We start from the raw sequence: 21,373 nt of genomic DNA on the forward strand, positions 1-21,373 counted from the left end.
TGACTCCTAGGGGCTATCAGCTGAGACTGGGGCCCAGGACAGGAAGTTCTGACGAGGAGGTAAGCTGACTCTTGTTGCATGAGGGACCCGAGGCAAGAACTGTCCTGCTGAGTCTCACCTAATTCCTGACCACAAAATCATGAGCAAACTACAGTGACTATTGGATATATGCCACTAAATCTGAGGGGCTACTGGGCCCCCAATTCAGAGTGATGGTAACCAGAACATGAACCTTAGTGATTATCTAAGGTTCTCTCCAGATACCTCCTAGGAGGGCTCTCAGCATTAAGATTTGGAACATGCAAATAGAACAGTTGGGGAAACTGAGGCCCCGAGCAGGGAAACAATTTAGCCAGAATGCCCACAATCAGGTAGGGGGGGGGTAACTGAAGCCAGCACTTGGGTTTCTGGCCTTCCAGTCCAGGGTGCCCTCCAGCATAGCAAGGTACTGACGGGGAGGCTCCCTGTCCCACCTCCAAGCTGTCACCTCATTAGTTCCACGCATCAAGGTGGAATCGAGTGTTGAGGGTACAGGTTTGGCTCAGCGCTGGGACATGCACAGAAGCAGCGGGCAGGGCTTCCTGCCTTATGGGGATGGTTACATCTAACTTGGCACGTCCTGCCCACCGCATACCCAGCAGAGCTGAGCACACTGCTCACATCTTCTCAGGGGGAAAGAACCCAAGAAATGAGGCAAAGACTATGTCTGTCACTCGACAACAAAATATTAAATTACTTCGTGCCAGCCACAGTGCCAGCTGTGGGGCAGAGAGACTCCGTGGAGATCCACCCTGTGGCTCCTGGGTCAGGGCGGGCCAGTGCCCGCACTCTCCACTTCTCCTGGGCTGGCCCATGCAAACAAGTCTCTGTGGGCTTGAGGAAGAGCAGAGGAGCCAGAGTTTGGTCTGCCTCTGCTGACAACTGTTTCCCCTTTCCCCAGGACACTGCCGGAGGGCACCGGCCCCAGCAGGACTAATTAACTACTCTAATGGAATGAACCAGTTTTGCTGGAATTAAGCCCAGGTGGGAGGAATTTGTACTTTTCTAGATGGAGAAATGCTGAGTGCCAAGGAGTCTTGCCAGCTGAGTCCTGAGCTAACGTGAGTGAGCACACGCATGTCTCTGGCCCCAGGCTAGGGTCACTAGCCCAGAGGCCCTGAGCAAGGAGGGCTATGGGGGTCCTCTTAGCCGGCCCCAGGCCTCTGCTTCCTATGGTCACTGCTCAACATGCAGACACCACACGGGCCCTGCTATCATTCTCTGTCCCTGACCATACCCCAGTCCTTGCTCAGTCTCCCAACGCTCACTGCTGCTCCTTATCCCTGAAATCTCCCCAGGAGAATTATACCTGTGATCTGGCTCCCAGGCCCCTCCCAGGCTGTTGATTTCAACTTCATGGTTTGTGAGGGTCTGGTCCTAGCCAGGCTTGCACCTTTCTGGTTCTTTCCCTCTTTGAATGGGCCATTAAAGACCATCTTTGGGGGTTCCCCAGAATCCCAAATACACATTTACTAGGATTTTCAAAGCCATTCAGCCCTGCCTCAGCTAGTGCAGAGCCATCTAGCTCACATCCAAAGGCCCGGAGGACTGGGTTCTCTCCAGATACCTTCTGGGAAGGCTCTCAGCATTAAGATTTGGAACCTGCAAGCTTCTTCGGGCTGCTGCAGGTGGGGGACAGGAGAAAATGAGTGGGTAGGGAATAGGAGGCTTCCAGCTTCCCCTCCAGGAGGGGCAATGTCCTATTACTCTGTCTTATTACTCTCACAATTCAATGGGTTTGGGGAGCAGCGCAGGCTAGAAAGGGATGCTGGTTCCTCCTTTCTGGACCTGAAAGGGAAGGGTTGGTGCCTGGTGGGAGCTGGAAAGCCAAAAGGGGGGCAGGTAAGTATGAGGATCCATGGGGCATCTCCTATGCCTGGTGCCCCTCAAAACAAGCAGAGTGCAAGAAAGATAGAAAGAAGTGCAAGGAGAGGAGATTGAATGGCTCCTGTCACGCCAAAGTGGCTGAGCTCCACACAAAGCCCCCAGCGGGGAAAGGTCTATCTATGGCTTTGATGTCAGATTCTCAAGCTTCCCATGGGGGAGAGGGGGATCAGCCTCAGCGCTCAGGTAGCAAGGGCCTATTTGAGGGTTCAGGAAAGGTTACAGGTGCTTGGCACTCCCCTCCCCATCAGTGTCACTCTGGAATCAAACATTACCCTATTTTCCTATTCTTTTGCCATGCTTTTATTCTGGGAAACCCACCATGGCCAGTGCTTCGGTGTGAACTGGCCCCCAAACAGATGTTTTTTTTTTTTTCCTGAAGAAATCAACACTCTCAGGAAAGGAAGGGAGAGAAAAGGTGATCTTGGAGGGAAAAGCTTGCAAAATTAGAAATTTCCAACTATGACCTTTTTATGTTCTTGCTTAAGCCTGTCAGTTATCAAGGTCTTCATGGAATGGAAAATGCAGAGAGGGCACAGAGTCCTGGATGCGAGAGTTAGGCTGAGAGAGACACGCGTGGTCCTGGAATTGAAAAGAAACCCCAAATCAGCTCTTCATTCTCTTGACAACCACTACGCAGAGCTGAGGGGGCGATCTGGCGCAATGTCTCATACAAACACCAGGGGGCAGCACCCACCCATCCACTTGGGGCTGTCACACTGCGGGCCGCGCAGGGGGGGCTCTCTCCGTCCAGGGGTTCTGGGTTCCCGGGAAATAGCATGACCTCATATACACAGAACCGACAGGGACAAGCTCTGTGATGTCAACTGCAGCCCACGGACACCCCCCGGAAAAGTCCAGAAAGGACCAGGTAACATGAGTTCTAGGCTAGACCCTTCAAGTGGGTTCCCCTACCCCACCCCAGCTTTCTGACTCCCCCCACCCCAGGCTTCCTCTTTTTCCTGGAAGCTTTCTCCTTTCCTCTCTCCCACGCGTTCATCACCATCCACAAACAATGCAGAACAGAAACACCCTCTCCGTGACACCACAGAGATTTATTGGGGTAAGGGGAGACTTCTGTTCCCTGACTGTACACCTGGAACAGCTCCTGGCACAAAGTAGTCACTCAAGAAATATTTATTAAATGAATAAATGACTCAGGCATGGGGTGCTGGATGTTTTAACCCCCTTTTCACCCTACCCCCATCAAGTTCTCCCTTGAAGAATGGAAAGTGGGGCAGAGAACCCAGGGGAGTTTGCCAGGACCCTACCTGGATGGGAATGGACATCAGTCAATTCCTTCCTTAACCGGTTTCTGGCCAGACCTGGCTCTTCTCTTCCCCATGACATTTGGGACATTTCTTTTGTGCTGCAGCAAACTCAAAGCCAGCTCAAGTCTTAAATGCAGACATCAGGTTGGAGGGCTGGGGTGCCTGGACAGAAGAGATGCATGTTACCACAGATCGGCAAGGGTCTGACCTCTTTGCTTCTAAGCACCCTGTGCATTTGTTCTGCATTTTAACCCTTCCTTGGAGAGCACCCAGGCGCCTCTTGTTTTTCCTGGGATGGCCAGATGCTGCCTGATCTGGAAACCGGGAAGTGCACAGGTGTCCAGGGCAGGTGTGTCCATTACTTTGCATATCTGCCTTAAAATCCTCCTTACCTCATCCAGATGGACACGGGGGCTGCCTGAAGTTGTTTTTGTTTTTTTAAAAAAAGACCAATTGAAAGATGTAGGAGAAGTTTTGGACTTAAAAATAAATAAAAACAAATTAATCTGAACATTGTTCTTGGGATGGGGCCAGTGAAGTCCGGCTGGTGACTAATGTCTTGGGGATGGCAGCTTTTCAATCACTTAGCAAACAGGTTCTGACAGGCAGGCACTGTGGGCGCCATCGAGATGAAAAAGCAGTGCAGGTCTGGAAGAGTTCAGGGTTCCATATGGGAGGTGAGATTAAAAAATGCGACGTCAAATTGCAATGAATCAAACAATAGAACCAGCAGTGGGGCAAGACTTGGGCCCTTCCCATGGACCCCCAGACAAGGATGAGCCGAGGCTTTAACCTGATGATCTCCCAGGGCACCCACCCCACACTCATAACAGCGCCAGGGTTACGTTTTCCTTCCACCCAGACCAGGAGGCGCTTCTCTGCCCAGGGCCCCAGGGTACCCCCATTCCACCGTGGGGGATTTGGTGACTGGCACAGGGGCGCCTGGGCATCCAGACGCCGGCATCTCACGCCTAGTTGGGGCTCAACAGCTAGGATGGGGGCGGGGTGGTCAGGAGGCCCCAAGACGGAGTCTGGGGCAGGAGGGGGCAGCCTCCTCCTGGTGACACGGTCGCTCCACTCTCTTCCCTGGCCTCCAGCCCGCCGCAATGGAACCGCATCAATGCGCCCAGCCTGGCGGGGAGGGGGCGACGGGGCCACCAGAAGGGGCGAGTGGAGGTTCGAGGTCAGGGGTCCAGAGCGCTTCGGAGCCCACTCCCCCCCCCCCCCCGCCCCCCGAACGGCTGCAGTGGGAGGAGCTGCCGCTGGAGCCAGGCGGGGAGCAGAGCCGAGGGGGGCGGGGGGGGGGTGGCGGCGGTGGCGCGCAGGGGCGGCGCGCGGGGCCGGGCGCTGGCGGCGAGCGCTTACGCGCCCGGGTCTGGCTCGGCTCCGCGGACCCGGGCTGAGCTCCGCCGCCGCGGCCCTGCAGCAAGCGGGGTCCGACCCGACCCGCGCCGCGCCCCGCCCACCCCGCCCCGCGGAGGGCGCGCCCGGGCGAGGCGGGGCCGAGAGGAAAAGGCGCCACGGCAGAGTGGCGTGCGCAGCCATCGCCGGCGGGAGACCCGGCGCCCCCCGCGCCCCCAGCGCCCCAGCCCACCGGCGCCGAGGCGCCCCCTCCGTTAGGCTCCCTCTCCCGCGCCCCCCGCCGCGCGCCCAGGCCGGCGCCCCGCCCGGAGATGGGCAGCCGCGCGGATGGCGCGGCTCTCCGCGCGGCCGGACCGCAGGAGCCCGGCGCCGGGGCGCTGCGCTGAGGCTCCCTCCCGGCGCGGCCCGGGAAGCCCGCAGGTGTCCTCGGCCGCCCGGCGGGCGCCTTCGCGGGGGCCCCGCGCCCGGCTCCCCGGAGCGGCCCCGCCCCCCGGCTCGGCGCCGCGCAGGACGCCCCGTCTGAGGCCCCCGCCCCGCCCCGGCGCGGCCCCCGCGGCGCCGCGCCCGGCCCAGCCCCGCCGAGCGGCGGACGCAGGACCCGAGGCTCGCGGCGGCGGGCGCGCTTGTTTTCCTGCCGCCGCCTCGCCCTGCGCAGCCCCCGCCCGCCCGGACGCCGCGCTCCGCGCAGCCCCGCCCGCCCGCCCGCCCGCCCGCCGGGTCCTGCGCCGGATTTATGAATGGGGCGAAGAGGCCACATGCCGCCGCCGCCGCGTGGTGACCGCACGCAGCCCGGGCCCGCGGAGCTGCCGCTGCGGTGAGAGCGCCGGCCCGGCCCGGAGCCGCTCCGAGGACTTGTTGCTGCCGCGGGGGCGCGGGGGGCGCGGGCCGGGGCCGAGGGCGGCCCGTGCGCGGAGAGCGCGCGCGCGTCCCGATCCCGCCGCGCGCCGGGCCGTGCGCCCCTCGCCTCGGGTGGGTGAAGCGGGGGCGTGGCCCGGGCCGGGGCGTCCGAGGGGCCAGTGCGCGCGCCCTGCCTCCTCGGCGCCCGCGCCGGAGCCGCCTCTCGCCCCCCTCCGCCTCCCTCCCGGGCGCTGCCGGCCCGAACCCCAACCACCTGTGCACCCGAGACACCCAACTCCGCCCGCCCGCGCCCCGGGGGGAGGCAGGGGCAGGGCCACGCCGCAGAGGGGGCCGCCGCGCGCCGCCTGCCGCCTCCCGCGCGCTCCCCTCCCCCGCTGACGCCGCCTGCTCGGGAAGGGTGTTTGGAGGGCAGCGGCCGCCCCAAGCCGAAGCCCCGCAGCGCTGCTTATGATCAGCTCGGTGTGTGTCTCCTCCTACCGCGGGCGCAAGTCGGGGAACAAGCCTCCGTCCAAAACATGTCTGAAGGAAGAGATGGCCAAGGGCGAGGCGTCGGAGAAGATCATCCTCAACGTGGGCGGCACGCGACATGAGACCTACCGCAGCACCCTGCGCACCCTGCCCGGCACCCGCCTCGCCTGGCTGGCCGACCCCGACGGCGGGGGCCGGCCCGAGCGCGCGGGCGGCGGGGCGGGCGGCGGCGGGAGCTGCGAGTTCTTCTTCGACCGGCACCCGGGCGTCTTCTCCTACGTGCTCAACTACTACCGCACCGGCAAGCTGCACTGCCCCGCCGACGTGTGCGGGCCGCTCTTCGAGGAGGAGCTCACCTTCTGGGGCATCGACGAGACGGACGTGGAGCCGTGCTGCTGGATGACCTACCGGCAGCACCGCGACGCCGAGGAGGCGCTGGACATCTTCGAGAGCCCGGACGGCGGCGCGGGCGCGGGCCCCGGCCAGGAGGCCTGCGAGGACGAGCGGGAGCTGGCCCTGCAGCGCCTGGGCGCCCACGAGGGAGGCGCGGGCTCCGGCGCCGGGGCCGGGAGCTGCCGAGGCTGGCAGCCCCGCATGTGGGCGCTCTTCGAGGATCCCTACTCATCCCGGGCGGCCAGGGTGAGTGAGGGGTTCGAGCCTGCGTCGGGGCTCCGCGGGCGTGTGCCAGGGGGCACGTCGTGGCGGCGGTGGTGGGCAGGGGCCTGGAGGAGTCACCGCGGCCTCCTGCAGGTCCCCCTGTCGCCCGTGGGTGCTCAGGGCAAGCGCACACCCCCTCGCTCCCATGCTTTCTTCATCAGAAGATTGCACACACTTGACTTACTACTTGGACCCAATCCCAGATGCCTGCTTTGCCGCATCCCCTCTCAGCAAGTGGGGTGCCCTTAGCTGAGCTCTTTCACCCACCCCCCCTTTTTTTTTTTTTGGTCTGCACAGGCTGCTTGTCTCCATCAGCCCCCCACTTCGCCACAGGCCAGAGACCTGGAGAATTGGCATTCCAGCCTCCACTGGGGTCATGCAGGGTTTAGGGGGAGAAAGATAGTGTGTTGGGTGCCTGCTGGGCGCCTGCTCGGGCAGGCCGTTGCCTGAGCGTCCTCGCCCGCCACCTCCTTTAAAGCTTCCCAGCAGCTCAGTGTACTCAGAACTGCAAGTTTCAGAGAGGGGGACACGGGCTTCTGCCTCTTCAACTCATTACGGGCAGCGCCAGGACAGAGCCCACCCCTTTCCTCCAGGTTTGGGAGAGGCCTCCTTCTTTTTCTCCAAGCAGGTAGGTCCCGGCGCCTGTCTGTGTGTGCCCCTGAGGCGTCCGGACCAGGATGAGGGCAGAGCGAGACACGGCCCGTGTTTGGGCTGCAGAGCTGCCTGGGGACAACCCTGGATCTGTTGTTGCTGCTTTTTTTCCTCGCTGCAGCACAAATTGGCTTCCCAGGAAGCCCTGGTTTAGGTTACTGCTTGAAATGGATGAGGGGAAGGGGGAGGGGGACGAGCATCATTAACTCAGGCAAGAACTGGTCCTTTTCTACCCCATCCCAGGCCAACCTAGTCTCCACAACTCCCTTAGGTGGAAGGGGGTGAGGGGGGCATGTGCTTGGGCAACTGAAAAAGCCCAGAAGGATGGTGGCTTTAGATTCCTTAGAAAAGAGCACCCTGGGGCTGTTGTCGGATCTGACCTGCCTGACTGGGGCCTACTTGGGAGACAGGAAAGAGCAAGCGAAGTGTTGTGTCTGGGGACTGCCCTCTGCTGTGGAACTGGTTGTCACCTCTGGCATCCCCAGTCGTCATGCTAATGAGTCTCAGAGCCCGCCACCTCCCGGGCCTCGCCACAGCCCTATGGCAGAAGGGAAAGTTCCACCCAGGGGAGGCCAAGACATGGGCAAATGGGGCTGCTGGGAGGGGCCAGAGGGCCATAAATGCTCGACCAGGGCAGGTACCTCACCTGCCTGGAAGAGCGGGGAGGAAGTAGGGGTCTCAATGGCCAGGCTGGGGCGTAGGAGTCCCAGGGCAGCCCCTGGAAGGCAAGGACCTTTTTCAGACCTGAGAGCAGGGCTAGGGGTCAGCTGCCCTTATTTCTCTGCAGTCCCGCCACCACCCCAGGCCAGGACTTCTCACACCTTCCCAGCCCTGTCAGTGTCCGCTCTTGGCTGCGTGCATGAGGGGACAGACATGTCCGGAGAACTCAGGCAGATTTGGCTTAATAGAGGCTGGGAAGGACGGCCAGCGGGCGTGAGTGAGATGCAATGATTAGGGAGCTGGGCCTATTTCTGAGCTTCCGGAGGTCCCTGGGGACTTTCCACCTGTTCAGGGTCTTCTCTCTTGAATTCAAGAGGCTGTGCCATCACTGAGTTCATTTTCTCCTTGGCTTACTGCAGTGGCCCGGCCAGGGGCTCTTCGAGCGAGTGCAGGGCTGGCTGACCCCTTGAAGTCCTCTGGGAGCACGGGGTGCTTTGCTCCCAGGTGGAAGGGAGTCATGCCAATTGCGGTGGAAAGCTTGGACAGGGTTCATTCTTTCCACTGAAGCAGCAAAGAAATGGGGATTCAGAAGAGTAAAGTGTCCTGTAAAAGATACTTAACTAATAGCAGAGCCAACCAGTCACCCCTCGTTTCCAGCCCCCTTCTGTTCATGCTGATGTGAACAGCTCTTGCCAAAAGAGGACTCACCTGCGAAGGAGCACGGACAAGGCAGGCCTCCAGCTGTTCCTGGGGCACAGTGAGAAAACATCAGCTTGAAAATCAATAACCACTCCTTGCAGGGTCTTTGCTGTGTGATCTCTAATCCTCCCGATAAACCTATAAGGGAAGGGTCATCCCCATTTTCAGACAGGCTGTGGGAGGGTCAACCACTTTTCTGAGCTCGCACAGCTAGGTAGAGGCGGGCTGTGACTCAGGGCCAGGGCTCTTACCTCCCAGGCCCTCGCTCTTCGATTGCAACCTGTTCTTACCCCTGAACAAGGCTGATTTCCAGGCGGCACTGGGTTCTTACTCTGGCCTGGGAGGTGTCTGAGTTCTGCACCTCCCATGGATGACCTCAGGAAACCCAAGAGCCGACAGGGGCCTCAGAAGGGACACTTACGCTGTTATCCCTCCAGGCCTGTGGTTGTGGGGTTCTGGGGTGCCCTCTCTGTTCAACCCTGGCCAATATTGCGCCTTCCCCACCTCCACACTGTCCTCTGGGTTTATGCAGAGTGTTCTCACTCTGGGGAGGCTGGCTCCCTGGAAGGGGCCCTGGGTGGGCCTGGGCTCTGACTGAGGTTGTGTAAGGGAGCCCCAGGTGCCTCTTCTCACTCAGCAGCCTGGTCATTTGAGGGGTGCACCATGACGGGAGGAAGAGAGACACAGGGGAAAGTGAACAGAGCTGATTATGGGAGCCTGTTGCTTCGCTACCCATCAGGGGGTGTGGTGCTCACCCCATTCCCTTCTCTGTGGCTGGGCCCATGCCAGGTTTCTGCAGCCTGACCTGGGAACAGGCACCAAGGGCAGGCCCGTCCTGCCCCCACCTCCCCACAGTCCCAGGCTGTGAGGGCTCACCACCAGCAGAGCTGCCTTCTGGGAAGCTGGGGAGATTGGGGGGCACAGGATCCAGAGCTATAGAATCAGGCTTTCTTCCTTTCCTGAGGGTAGACAGGAGGCTGCTGAATGGGAGCCCCCCTACCCTCCCTCACCCCCAGTGGCCACAGGTCCCAGTGGTGGGACTGGCTTGAGCTCAGTGAGCAGCCCTATTAAGGATGGCAGCTCTTCTTTGACAACATCACCGCCTAGACTGAGTTTTTCCCATGCTCTTTCCCTTCTGAATAGAGGAGGTGACCCACAGGGACCCCACTGGCCCGGGAAGGAGCTGGAGCTGGGGCTCGCGCCTCACCGCCATCCTGTGGGCTGCTGGCCCCCGGGCTTTCTCCAAATGTCTCTTCCGGCCCCTGCGAGGCAGGGATGACAAACCTCAGTTTCCAGAGAAGGAAACCGAGACTCCGAGGGGCTTTTCAAGGTCACACACCTGCTGGTAGAACGAGGGGTGTCTCGAGTCCAGGGGTGTGCAGTGTCACCGCCCGGCCCCTCCGGCGGCTCCTGCCTCTCCCCTCCGCTCTCCCTCCAGGAAGAAGCTCTGCAGAGCCGCTCTTGTCAGCGCTTGGTCAAGTGCTCTGTTCTCACTCCGGGGCTTTCCTTGGACAAGAAGAGAGGAGGTGTGGCTGGGAGAGGAGACGAGGTTTCCCTCCACAGGGAGAGGGTGGAACCAAGGCCTTCCAGGGTGGTAACCGGGGAGCCTTTCCTGCTCATTCCTTCTGGAGGCCCCGGCCACCTTGGCCTGGGCATCGCCCAGGCCGACGGGTGCGTGGGCATGATGAGCTTTGGCGTGAGCATGAGGACCAGGACTGACGGGCGGGCTCGGCAGGGACAGGACCCTGAGCCCAGGGGCTGGCGCCCTCGCCTCTCTGCTCCCCCTGCCCCAGCAGAGTAGCGCCAGGGCTCCAGCATGGAGGCGTGGAGGGGTTTCAGGCCAAGGGCCGCAGCCTCCCCACCCAGCCTGCCGGCAGCCTTCCAGCCTCCTCCTGGGTTTGTTGTGTTTTGTCCTGCGCAGACCAACATTCGCCTCTGAACATCTTGTCTCTGGATGATGAGGTGTTTCTGTTTGTCACCGTTTGGGGTGGGGTGTAAGGTGGGGGAAGGGGATGGAATAAACTTGGGCTATTTTGGAGAGGTAGAGGAAGAACAGAACAGAAGCAGGCGACCCGCCTTGGGAACAGGGAGCCCCTCCAGCCCCTCAGCTCTGCCCGGGGGCCAGGTCAGCCTGTGATGCTGGGGCAGGGGCATTTATGCCATCCTTGTTCCCAGCACAGCCGGTCTGCCGTGACCTGTGGCCCGGTCACCTGCTGGCATTTTTTTCAAGCAGAGTGATGGTCACCTGACTCCTGGCAGGGACCCCCCAGCAGTCAGCTTGACCCTCTGTCCCCTCTAGCCCACTGAGTGGGGCTGACCTTTCTTCCCGACAGCCTCCCCGGGAGCAGGCGGTCACCTTGGCTGCAGTGCAGTCATTCAGAAAACGTTTATTGAGCACTTACTACATCTCAGACACCGACCGGTCTCTATAAATATAAAGATGAGTCAGAGGTGGTCCCTGCATCCAAAGATGCCGGGTCAGATGCAGTAGGTGACAGTTGGGGGAAGTCAGGTGACAAGCCCCGGTGATGTGCATGATCACGAGAGGAGCCACAGCAGTCTTAAAAAAGTAAAGTTCAGTAGGAGGTGAGAGAAGGAAGGATTGAACCTCCCTCTGTGGTTGGGGTGTGGGGTACAGGGAAGCTTTAGGGGGAAATACTATTCAAGCTGGGTGGGCTCTGCTGGATAATGACTTAGCTTAAACAATTTTCAGAAGGAGGCAGGTTATAAATAATTATATAAATAAATTCTCCTTGTGGGTAGCGCCTAACCCGGCAGAGTTAGGGACGAGGGGAATTTCCTGGCCAGGGCAGAGATAGAATAGCTTGGGGCGCACATGGGCCGTGACCAAGAATTGCATTAGATTGGATAAGTCATGACCAGTGACCTGGGCTGCGCTGAATCCTTCTGGGGCTGGGACTTACTGGCTGGGACTTACTTCTGGACTTACTGGCTCTACAGCCTAGTATCCCCGAGAAGCTGCAAGTGCCGGCTTGGAACCAGGGGTTCCAGACTTGGTGGGGAGGGGCCAGGGCCAGGTCCTAGGGGAACCCCAAGAGGGGACTGGCCTTTACTGCGCAGGACCTCCCCCAGGAGCCCAGAGACAACTCAGCAACGCCTTGCCTGGCAGACTCCCTCTCCTTGCCTGCCTCTTAGCTCCCAGGACTGCCCACTCTTTCCAGCCCTGCACTGCTGGGCACTAGGCTCTCGCTTCCCCGGAAGGCTCAGCTCCTCATCCCATCCCCACAAATCTTCCTCTGCAAGTGTCTTTGGCTGTGTTCTCAAATTTCCCTTCTCCTACACTTCATCCTTAATATAGGTTTTTGGGCATGAGTGTTCTTATGTTTATCTGTCCATCTGTCTCCTTGGCCCTCCCTCCTTTGGCTCCCCTCCCCTGCCCCCGCTGATTGTATTTCATTTCCAATGACTGGTGTCTGTCACCTCTCCCCCCGACCCAGCCTGTGCCAGATTCCTGAGCCACGCTAGGCTCTGTGCTGAGTTTTACAAATACCATTTCTTTTACTCTTCACAACAGCTTCACGGGGTGGGAATTACTCTCATTCCCCTCGACCCACCAAACCTGCTGTGGCCTCAGGGCCTTTGCACTGTCTGTTCTCGCTGCCTCTCAAAATATGGATCTTCTTATGACTCCCTTCCTCACGCCTTCAGGCCTCTGAGGGCACCGAGGCCTTTCCCTGACCACCTTATTTGAAATTGCTCCCCCATCCTCATACTCTTTGCTCCCTTCTCTCATTTTTCTCCCTAACACACTATCTCCCTCCAGTAGGATGCAAGGTCTAAGGGGCAGGGGTGTCTGTTTTGTTTCCTGCTGTTACTCAGCACCCAGAATAGTGTCTGGCACATAGTAGATGCTCAGTTTTCCACAGGGCTGGCCACAGTTGAAATACCAGGGTCTCTGGGGATGGTGGGGCCACAGCAGGACATGGCCAGCCAAGGGGAGCAGAAAGCTGAAAGGGGCACAGAGGCCTCTCTGCCTCCTCCCAGCCAGCAGGAGAGGAGTCGCTGCAGGCAGGACCAGTTCACGAGCAATTTCCACTGGGGCATTTTCACTCCAGCAGAATCCGTGTGCTGTGTCCTCAGGCAGTGGAAAGAATTGACAGTTTCAGCCATGGGACCAGGGCAGTTCTCTTCTCCCAGGCCTCGTCTCTTCATCGACAGAACAGCAGAAAGGGTGTTGAACTGGATGACCTTCCAAGTCCCTTTCACTTCTGAAAAGTGCTATTTTTGACTCCACAGCCAACGTGCCTTCAGAAACTGCATGCAGGGATCGCCATCCATCTCCGCTGTCACCATGTACAGAGCACTTACTATGTATCAGGCATGTCTCATGTGGAGCATTTAACCCTAGCGTAACATTGTGGGGGGGATCGATGTAGGGAGGTAAGTGGGGAGAGGCCCCACTGTCCAGAGCCTATTGTCCTCATTGTATAACAAGGAAACTGGGAGCATTTACCTGGTCAGTGGCAGGCTGGGATGGGAACCCAGTCCGGGTGACCTCAGGGCTCCTTAGCTCTCCTTGGCCTCAGTCCCCCGAGGCCAGTGTTTGGCAGGGGCTGATGGGACGGAGGCTTAGCTAGTCACTGCTAACTCTGCCCAAGGTGCGCAGGCTTAGCTATTCACTACTATCTCTGCCCAAGGTGCGGTGGGGGCTGAACAGGAGACTGGAATGTGAGGCCTGCTGCTGCAACCCCACCACCCCCTCCTTGAGCCTTTTATGTCCCAACCAGCGTCCCTGCCCCTAGAAAGGAAGGCCTGGGGAAAAGCACCAGTGGCAGGCTGGGTCCCCACTTACAAAATTATTCAGTTTGGGGAATAATTTGGGCCTTGCATAGGAATGTTTAATTTCAGGACACATGTGGGGTCACCTCCCAGAGCCCAGGCCCCTGTGTCTCGGGCTGTGACTTCCTGGGGTCCCTGCCTGGTGCCTGCTGCCAGGCCTGGAGCGGCCTCAGGGGAGACTGAGGCCCTTCAGGGCTTCACGGGGAGCTGTGGATTGTCTCCACTTGGACTGATGAGAGGACGGAGGGCTCTGAGCTGAGAAATAGGGATGGAGGCCCCTCTTTACCTGCCCTTATCTTCTGGGAAGGTGAAGGTGAGGGGTAGGAGTAAGGAGATGGGGCCATTCCTGGTTGAGAAAGCGAATGAACACAACTGGAATTCGGGGGTCTGCTCCTAATGGGGGAGGGCTGGTTGGCGCCCCTGAACCTGCCGCAGAATGAGCAGCGTGTCCGGTGAGGAAGGCACTGGGCAGGCTCGTGGGCCCTCTGGCGAGCCTGGCCCTGGCCACGCCGTGCGCCCTCCCCTCCCTCTCTGGTGCCCTCATCTCGGCCCCTTGGCAGCTCTTCTTGAACTTGTTTTTCCAAATCACTAATTAACTTCACACTTGAGCTCCCAGGTGTGCTGAGTCTCCTGGCTAACTTCCCCTCGGAGAGAGCAAACTCCTGCTTCCCATGCTTCCTGGCGGAGCTGGGATGTGCCGTCCTATCCCTCCCCCAGCCCTCTCTGCTTTGGGGTTGGGGGCAGCGCCAGGACTCTGGGTTCCCAGTCTCACTGTGGCCTGTGGGCAGACATCCCTTGCAGCTCTGCTCCGGAAGGCCATGGAGAACCCGCAGGCCCTTGTCACCCTGTAATCCCCTGATAACCCCCATTTCTCAGGGGAAGAAGAATACGCCAGAAAAGGAACTTGAAATTTACTTTCACAGGGGAGAAGTCCAAGGCAAAGTTATTAAGTGGGACAGCGATTCTGTGGTTCAGTCCCTCACCCCACTCCTCTGTGCCTTATCCGATCCACCCATCCATACCCCGGGGGAAGATAAGTCTTGGTGTACATGGTGTCTGCTCTATGCCAGAGGTACTTAACCTCAGGGCTGAAATAGGCGCAGCCTGGAAGCATTATCAGTCATTCCAAGAAGTCTTTCCCATGAATTGACCCTGCCTGGGGTGAAGCAAAGCTAGAGCGCTGAGTTCAAGTCTAGTTTCCATCCCTTCCATGCTGTGTGACTGCAGGCAAATTTATAAGCCTCTCTGATCCTCAATTCCACTTTCATAAAAAAATGGGATGATGAGGCCAACCTCCTAGGTCACTGGGAGGACTGAAGGTAGTAACACATGCACAGTACCCAGCTGTGCCGGGGTGGGGGGAGCAGCTATTGAAGCCTCCTACTCTCAGCTCCCTGCATAGACTTGCTCCTCCTGCTTCTGGAACCCTGGAGGTGCTTTTTGTTTCATTTCCCTAGGACCCCAGTTTTCCCTACTGGTGTTCTGCAGCACTAAAAACGAGGTATGCACCCCTCCCTGCAGTGCAGCCTGCAGTGTAGTGCAGAAAAGCACTTCTGCAAGGCCGAGAGGGCGGCACCATGATCAGGTGGAAATTGGGGTGGGGTAGCCATGGGGCCTTCCTAGTGGTTGTGGGGTCCTTTCATCCTCCTGTGTAGGCTCAGCCCTCTGCTTAGGCCCACCCTATCCACCAAGCAGGGCAGCAGTAGTGGGGGCAGGGACCCCAGGAACTCCCTGATGGTGGTGAGTGGCATTGCATGAATAACAGATGAAGCCTCCACAATGGGTGTTATTACGTGCATTTCATCTCCATTCATGACCATGGGACACTCAGCCCCTTTCTCTCCACTGTCACCACTCTAGCCAGATCCCAGCAGCCGATCAGCCGCTGCCTCTCTTGGACCCCAGGGGGTACGGTCTATTTTTCTTTGGCGCTCAGGGAAATGTCAGTTCTCAGGATGGGGAAGGCTGGTTATTTGGGCAGACCACGCTCTTCCTGCCTCGCAGTCTGTTGTCTTCCTTCGGAGGCTTCTCACTGTCTGGGAGTCAGCCGGGAATCCTAAGGGGAGAAGTAAAAGAGAGGGAGTGGGACTTGGGGCGTGGGGCGGCAGGGCCTGGCTGGCAGGAGGAGGCCCCAGGTCATTCCTGCTAGCCCCAGCCTCTGGGTATACATACCCCACACTGCAGTGGACTCCAGACTCTCACATGCATCAGAATTACCTGGAAGGCTGGGCCCGACCCTAGCTTTTCTCATTCACTGGGTTTGCATGGGGCCTGAGCATTGCATTTCTCACTCCCTGCTGCTGCTGGTCCGGGACGCCACTTTGGGGAGCCTCCTTCCTCCAGGTCTGGTCTGAGCCCAAGCAGACTCAGCCCAGAGCTCTTTGGAAATGCAGACTCACAGGCCCTGCCCTTAACTTCCTGAATCAGAATCACATTTAACAAGATTCCCAGATGATTTCTGTGCCAGTTAAAGAATCATTAACACACATCTGGCTAGAAGTGGGCAGGGCTAGGCAGTGGGTTCAGTTCCTTCCAGCAGGAGCAGCCTGGAGTTTCTGTGCAGTGACAGGGGTTAGGAAGTGCTGCCTTAGAGCACCCAAGCCGACGGTAAAGACCCTCTGAGGAGGGAATTCCAGCCTGACAGTGCTGTAATCTCACCCCCCACCATCGAACGGACTGCCTGGTGACCCACCTTCCAGGAGCAGAGAGTGTCCTCCCCTGGCCCTGCCTGACCCATTCAGCCCTGTCCCTACCCGGCCCACCTAGCTCTGACTGGCCCAGCCCACCCACCCCTACCTGCCCTGCTCTTGCCTGGCCCACCTACCCCTTCCTGCTAGCCACTTGGCCCTCCCAGCCCTCCCTGACAGCTGCCCCCACTTTCCTTCCCACCGCAGGTGGTGGCCTTTACCTCTCTCTTCTTCATCCTGGTCTCCATCACCACCTTCTGCCTGGAGACCCACGAGGCCTTCAACATAGATCGCAACGTAACTGAGATCCACCGCGTGGGGAACATCACCAGCGTGCGCTTCCGGCGGGAGGTGGAGACGGAGCCCATCCTGACCTACATCGAGGGCGTGTGCGTGCTGTGGTTCACGCTGGAGTTCCTGGTCCGCATCGTGTGCTGCCCCGACACGCTGGACTTCGTCAAGAACCTGCTCAACATCATCGACTTCGTGGCCATCCTGCCCTTCTACCTGGAGGTGGGGCTGAGCGGGCTGTCGTCCAAGGCGGCCCGCGACGTGCTGGGCTTCCTGCGGGTGGTCCGCTTCGTGCGCATCCTGCGCATCTTCAAGCTCACGCGCCACTTCGTGGGGCTGCGCGTGCTGGGCCACACGCTCCGTGCCAGCACCAACGAGTTCCTGCTGCTCATCATCTTCCTGGCCCTGGGCGTGCTCATTTTCGCCACCATGATCTACTACGCCGAGCGCATCGGCGCCAGGCCCTCCGACCCACGGGGCAACGACCACACCGACTTCAAGAACATCCCCATCGGCTTCTGGTGGGCTGTGGTCACCATGACCACGCTGGGCTATGGAGACATGTACCCCAAGACGTGGTCGGGCATGCTGGTGGGGGCGCTGTGTGCCCTGGCCGGGGTGCTCACCATTGCCATGCCGGTGCCTGTCATCGTCAACAACTTCGGCATGTACTACTCGCTGGCCATGGCCAAGCAGAAGCTGCCCAAGAAACGGAAGAAGCATGTGCCGCGGCCGCCCCAGCTGGAATCCCCCATTTACTGCAAGTCGGAGGAGACCTCGCCTCGGGACAGCACCTACAGCGACGCCAGCCCTCCTGCCCCGGAAGAAGGTGTGGTCGAGAGGAAACGGGCAGGTGAGATTGGGGGTTAGAAAGCAAGCCGCCCCCCTTGGCTGTGGGAGCCCCCCAGGTGAACCTCAGCTCTCGGGATTTGAGGTTGTGCTTTATTGCCCCGAGCTTCCCTGCCTCTAGTGACAGAGGGCAAAGGGTTAAGGCGGATAGCTGTATCCTCTGGCTCTCTGGTAACTCCCTATGCGTCAGGGTCTGTGGCGTGGGTTTCCCACCCACATTGTGCAGCAACGGGCTGCAAATTAGAAGCCTGGGTTTTAATCCCATCTTGGCCACCGGGCCCTGAGACCAGTAGGTCACCCGCTCTGGCCTTAGATTCCCCACCTGTAATGATGGAAGTGTTAATATTCTACCCCCAAGACTTCGGTCAGACTCAAATGAATGCCAGATAGGAAAGTGCTTAAGTTAAAGCCACTTTACAAAGATCAGGCGCTGTCATTATTAGCGAGAGAGCAGGGCAGCTGTTCTCCCAAGGTGCATCAACGCATGAATCATTTCTTCCCGAACGTTCGAGTCTGGTGTCTCTTGGCCTAATAAATGTGATAACGTAACAGCAGTGGGAGGCTGCCTTCTGTTGCATACAAGCTAGATTGAGTCCTGGGCTCGAGGTTTAACTGGGATGGAAGGGAATGAAAAGGGAGTGTCTGGCAACAGGGGAGAATCTGGTATCTGCAGCCTGGAAGGGGGGTGTCTGAGGGGCTTGAGCCTATTTTTCAAGCATGAGAAAGGCCACCCCAGAAAGCTTGCATAAAGAAATAGGAGAGAAAATTGACTGAATCCATAGCAACAGGGAGTTAGGTTGGAGGCTGGGAACCTAACTGATAGGTACCTGAGAGAGGTTTGGGATTCCCTTTGGGTGCCAAGCATTGGCAGGGGCAGGAGGATGAAGGAGACTAAGGGAGCACTTCCAGGCAAGGCTCTGGAAGCAAAGTAGACTCGTCCTGCAGGGGAGGTACCTGGCTCAGGGCACCTACCTGCCCCATTGTTGGGTGTTCAGTGTACATGCTGGGGCTACTCATTCCCTAAGGTCTCTTGGGGCCTGGGTCTTCCAAAGACCCTGATGGAAGTGTTTCCGTCAGGTTCATCTCATCCCCCCACCAGAGTGGTACCCCCTTCCCTTATCCCTGAATAGAAATCCCCCAAACAGTGCCCCCAGGAATCACAGGTGTACCCTGAGGTCCATTCAGGGCTCAGAGGGAACCTAGCAGCAAAATGCACAAGTCCCTAGGCCACTCCTCAAGTCACGCTTACCTCTAGGCCTGTCAGCTATGCTCTGAGCCAGACCCTAACTGCTAGGATGCAGTTAGGGCTTTCCTGGCCAGTGCTGGGGCCACTGCCTTCAGGCTGAGCAGCCCCCTTCTCCAGATCCAAGGGCCCACCTTCACCTGTGCTGCTGCCTGATGAACAGGGGCTTGGAAGTTGGGGCCCACAGCAGTATTGGGGCCTCTTCCCCTCTGAGTCCTCTCCAGACAAGCCGGGGGGGCAGGTGCCTGAGAACAGAAGACTAAATCCTTTGGGTGCTTGATTCTGCTTGGCTGCTGGGTAAACAAGAATAACTTTCAGGTGCTTTCAGGTGGTCCAGGAAGCAGCTGTGTGAGCTGCCCTGTTGGTTTAACCATGGAGCGCCCCCATTCACCACACAGGCCAGGCCTTATCCCCGGCAATGCAGACTCATCCAAGAGTCAGCCTGAGACAGCCCCAAGGAGGAAGCCGGCTGCCGCCTGCTTTGGGCTGACCTCATGGGGTTGCCAGCAGCGGGCCAACTTGGGAAGTCCCTGCTTCAAGCACTCTGGGCTGTGGCCCCATTTTCTGGGAGAGATGCTGGCCCAGGCAGCCTTCAGACCCAGCACAGCATCCTGGCCCTGCCCCCTGTGTCCTCAGGCCTCCACCCCAGCTCCAGCAGCATTCCTTCACAGTCAGGCCTCTGCTCTCTGGGTATGGGTGAGAGACCCCGGGAGGCCTGAGGAGGGGGGCCTAGGCAGCCCCTCATGCAGCCTCCTCTGTCTGCCCCCTTTAGACTCCAAGCAGAACGGCGATGCCAATGCGGTGCTGTCAGATGAGGAGGGAGCTGGCCTCACCCAGCCCCTGGCCTCTGCCCCCACCCCTGAGGAACGCCGAGCCCTGCGACGCGCCGGCACCCGTGACAGGAACAAGAAAGCCGCTGCCTGCTTCCTGCTCAGCGCGGGGGACTATGCCTGTGCCGATGGTAGTGTCCGCAAAGGTATGGCTCCCCAGGCCGGGCAGGTGGGGAGCCCACACGGAGTAGCGCCTCCCCAGTGTGCCCCACAAAGTGTGAGGTCTCCTCCTCCCCTGAGGCCGTGGCCACCATCTCCTCTGCCTTGGACGCGCCCCCGCTTTTAGGAAGGGTGCCCTGAGCTCTCAGTCCCTGAATTAGAAAGGCTTCCACATCCCCAGAAGTACACAGAGCCTGCCCTTCACCCCCAGGTGCCCACAGGGACGATGAGGCCAAGGGGACACCAGATCACCTTCTCTTTCTTTGGTTTCTGCCACCTTCGGGCCTGACCACAGGTCACTGCCACCTTCCCCTAGTCCTTTAGAAAAATGAGGGCTTCCCCAAAGAAGGAGCCACCAAGGACGGTCAGGAGTCAGGGTGAGGAAGAGGTGCTGATTCGAGCTCTTCAGCGTAGAGGGCAGGCCCACATCCTCCCGCCTCCCTGGGGTCCTGGAGCCCAGGAGGGGCTGCCCAGCTCTCCTGGCACCCGGATGTGGTCCTCTGAGGCAAAGCCAGAAGGCGACCAGGCGGTGGGAGTGCCAGGGAGAGAGGGTCCCCTTGGCGGGCTGTTCTGAAGGATTCGGAGGGTTCCAGCTGTAGCCCATGCCCATCTGACAGGGAAGGCTGAGACCCCATCCGCTGGCCTCAAACAGAGGCTGGGTGGTGGAGCCCACAGAAGGGGCCAGGAATGATCGAGGCAGTTGAGAACTGACGGTGGCTGAGAACCAGAGCTCTCAAAACCGAGCGCCCCTGCCCAGTTCCTGATCTTTTTCTTAGGTCACATGCACTGGCCCTGTGACCTAACCCCCCTAGTGGCCTGCCCGGCTTCCAGATAACACTGAGCACCCCCAAAACAAAACATTCCCCTGGGTTTTCAGACTGCTTCTTAACCAGCCCTCTTTGCAGCCAAATCTCTGTCCCCTCCCCCCCACCCCCCGCACTCTTCCCACTGTCCCGAAACTTCACATCAGGATGGGTTGTGTTAGGGGCAGTAGCTGCTGTGAGAATAGCCTGTGATGCCCCGTCCTCCCGAGGATGTCCCCGACCTGCTCATCTGTCAGCCTCCCGGGCACCTGCCCAGGACCTTTCCTGGTGCTGTCGGTGCCACTGTTCCCACAGGACTCCCAGGTCATCCTCGCCCTAACCAGGCCCGTGAGAGGTGTGTCCAGCCTTGCAGGGCCTGTGTCCTCTTGGGTGGCAGGAGCAGGGATCTGGCTTCTGGAAGACGATGACCCAGAGGCTCCAGCTGAATGCTGCAGGCGGAATGTGCTCAGACTACTTAGACCCTCTCCAGGGTCCTCTGGTCCCCCCTGGCCACTGTGCACCCCAGTCCTCAGCCTCTCGATGTGCCTGTCTCCCCTGCTCCCACCCAGCCACATAGTAACTTCCACTGTGTCCTTGTTCAGACCCCGTCTCTATGGCTGGAGCAGGCTTAGCTGGTTTAGAATGTGGGACAGGGGTCCCCAGCCCCCAAGTAGAACTTGAGTCAATAGAGCTGAGTGCTGAGCACCCCTGGTTTTATCCCAGTATTGTGAGGGGAAGAGTGGAAGAGGCTATGAGGATGTAAGTCAGAGGAGGGACCGTGAGGGCCTGGGGAGCCCATGGCACCCGGGAAAAGGGCTGCACGTGTGCGTGCATGGGATGGGGGTGCCTGTGTCCCACCACCGTATCGCTGGGTGCTTGTGGGACCCAGCTGCTCTATTTCCAAGATGCCTCCACACTGCTTCTTGGCAACAAGTATGTAGCTCAGCCAATTAGAGTGACCTTCGAGAGGGAACAGGTGGGTTGCTGGGAAACAGGGCCTGCTAAGCAAGTGTGGCAGTTAGCATCGCCAAACTCCCAGCGCGCACTCGGCAACTTTCCCTACACCAGACCACACCGCACGCTTCTCTGTGCTCGCTCGGGCTGCACGCAGGACTAGGAGCCCGTGGGCCCGGCCTCCTCCAGCCGCTGGCACAGGTGCACC

General features: G+C 59.2%; 1 protein-coding gene across 4 annotated transcripts in view; it reads left to right on the forward strand.

The window, feature by feature from the left end:
- Positions 1 to 4,723: 4,723 nt before the first annotated feature.
- KCNC4 (potassium voltage-gated channel subfamily C member 4) overlaps positions 4,724 to 21,373 on the forward strand; it is a 42,944-nt gene continuing 26,294 nt past the window's right edge. For 2 of the 4 annotated variants that reach the window (XM_037498317.2, XM_037498316.2), the window contains exons 1-3: positions 4,724 to 6,521; positions 16,244 to 17,180; positions 19,192 to 19,395. In XM_037498317.2, the coding sequence (XP_037354214.1) occupies positions 5,862 to 6,521; positions 16,244 to 17,180; positions 19,192 to 19,395 (1,801 nt within the window). In that variant the 5' untranslated portion in view covers positions 4,724 to 5,861. The remainder of the gene's footprint in view (positions 6,522 to 16,243; positions 17,181 to 19,191; positions 19,396 to 21,373) is intronic. The other 2 variants (XM_037498319.1, XM_037498315.2) reach the window with 1 other exon arrangement.

The sequence above is a fragment of the Talpa occidentalis genome, unplaced genomic scaffold, assembly GCF_014898055.3.
Source record: "Talpa occidentalis isolate TD23 unplaced genomic scaffold, MPIMG_talOcc4v2.1 talOcc4.9, whole genome shotgun sequence".
NCBI lineage: Eukaryota > Metazoa > Chordata > Mammalia > Eulipotyphla > Talpidae > Talpa > Talpa occidentalis.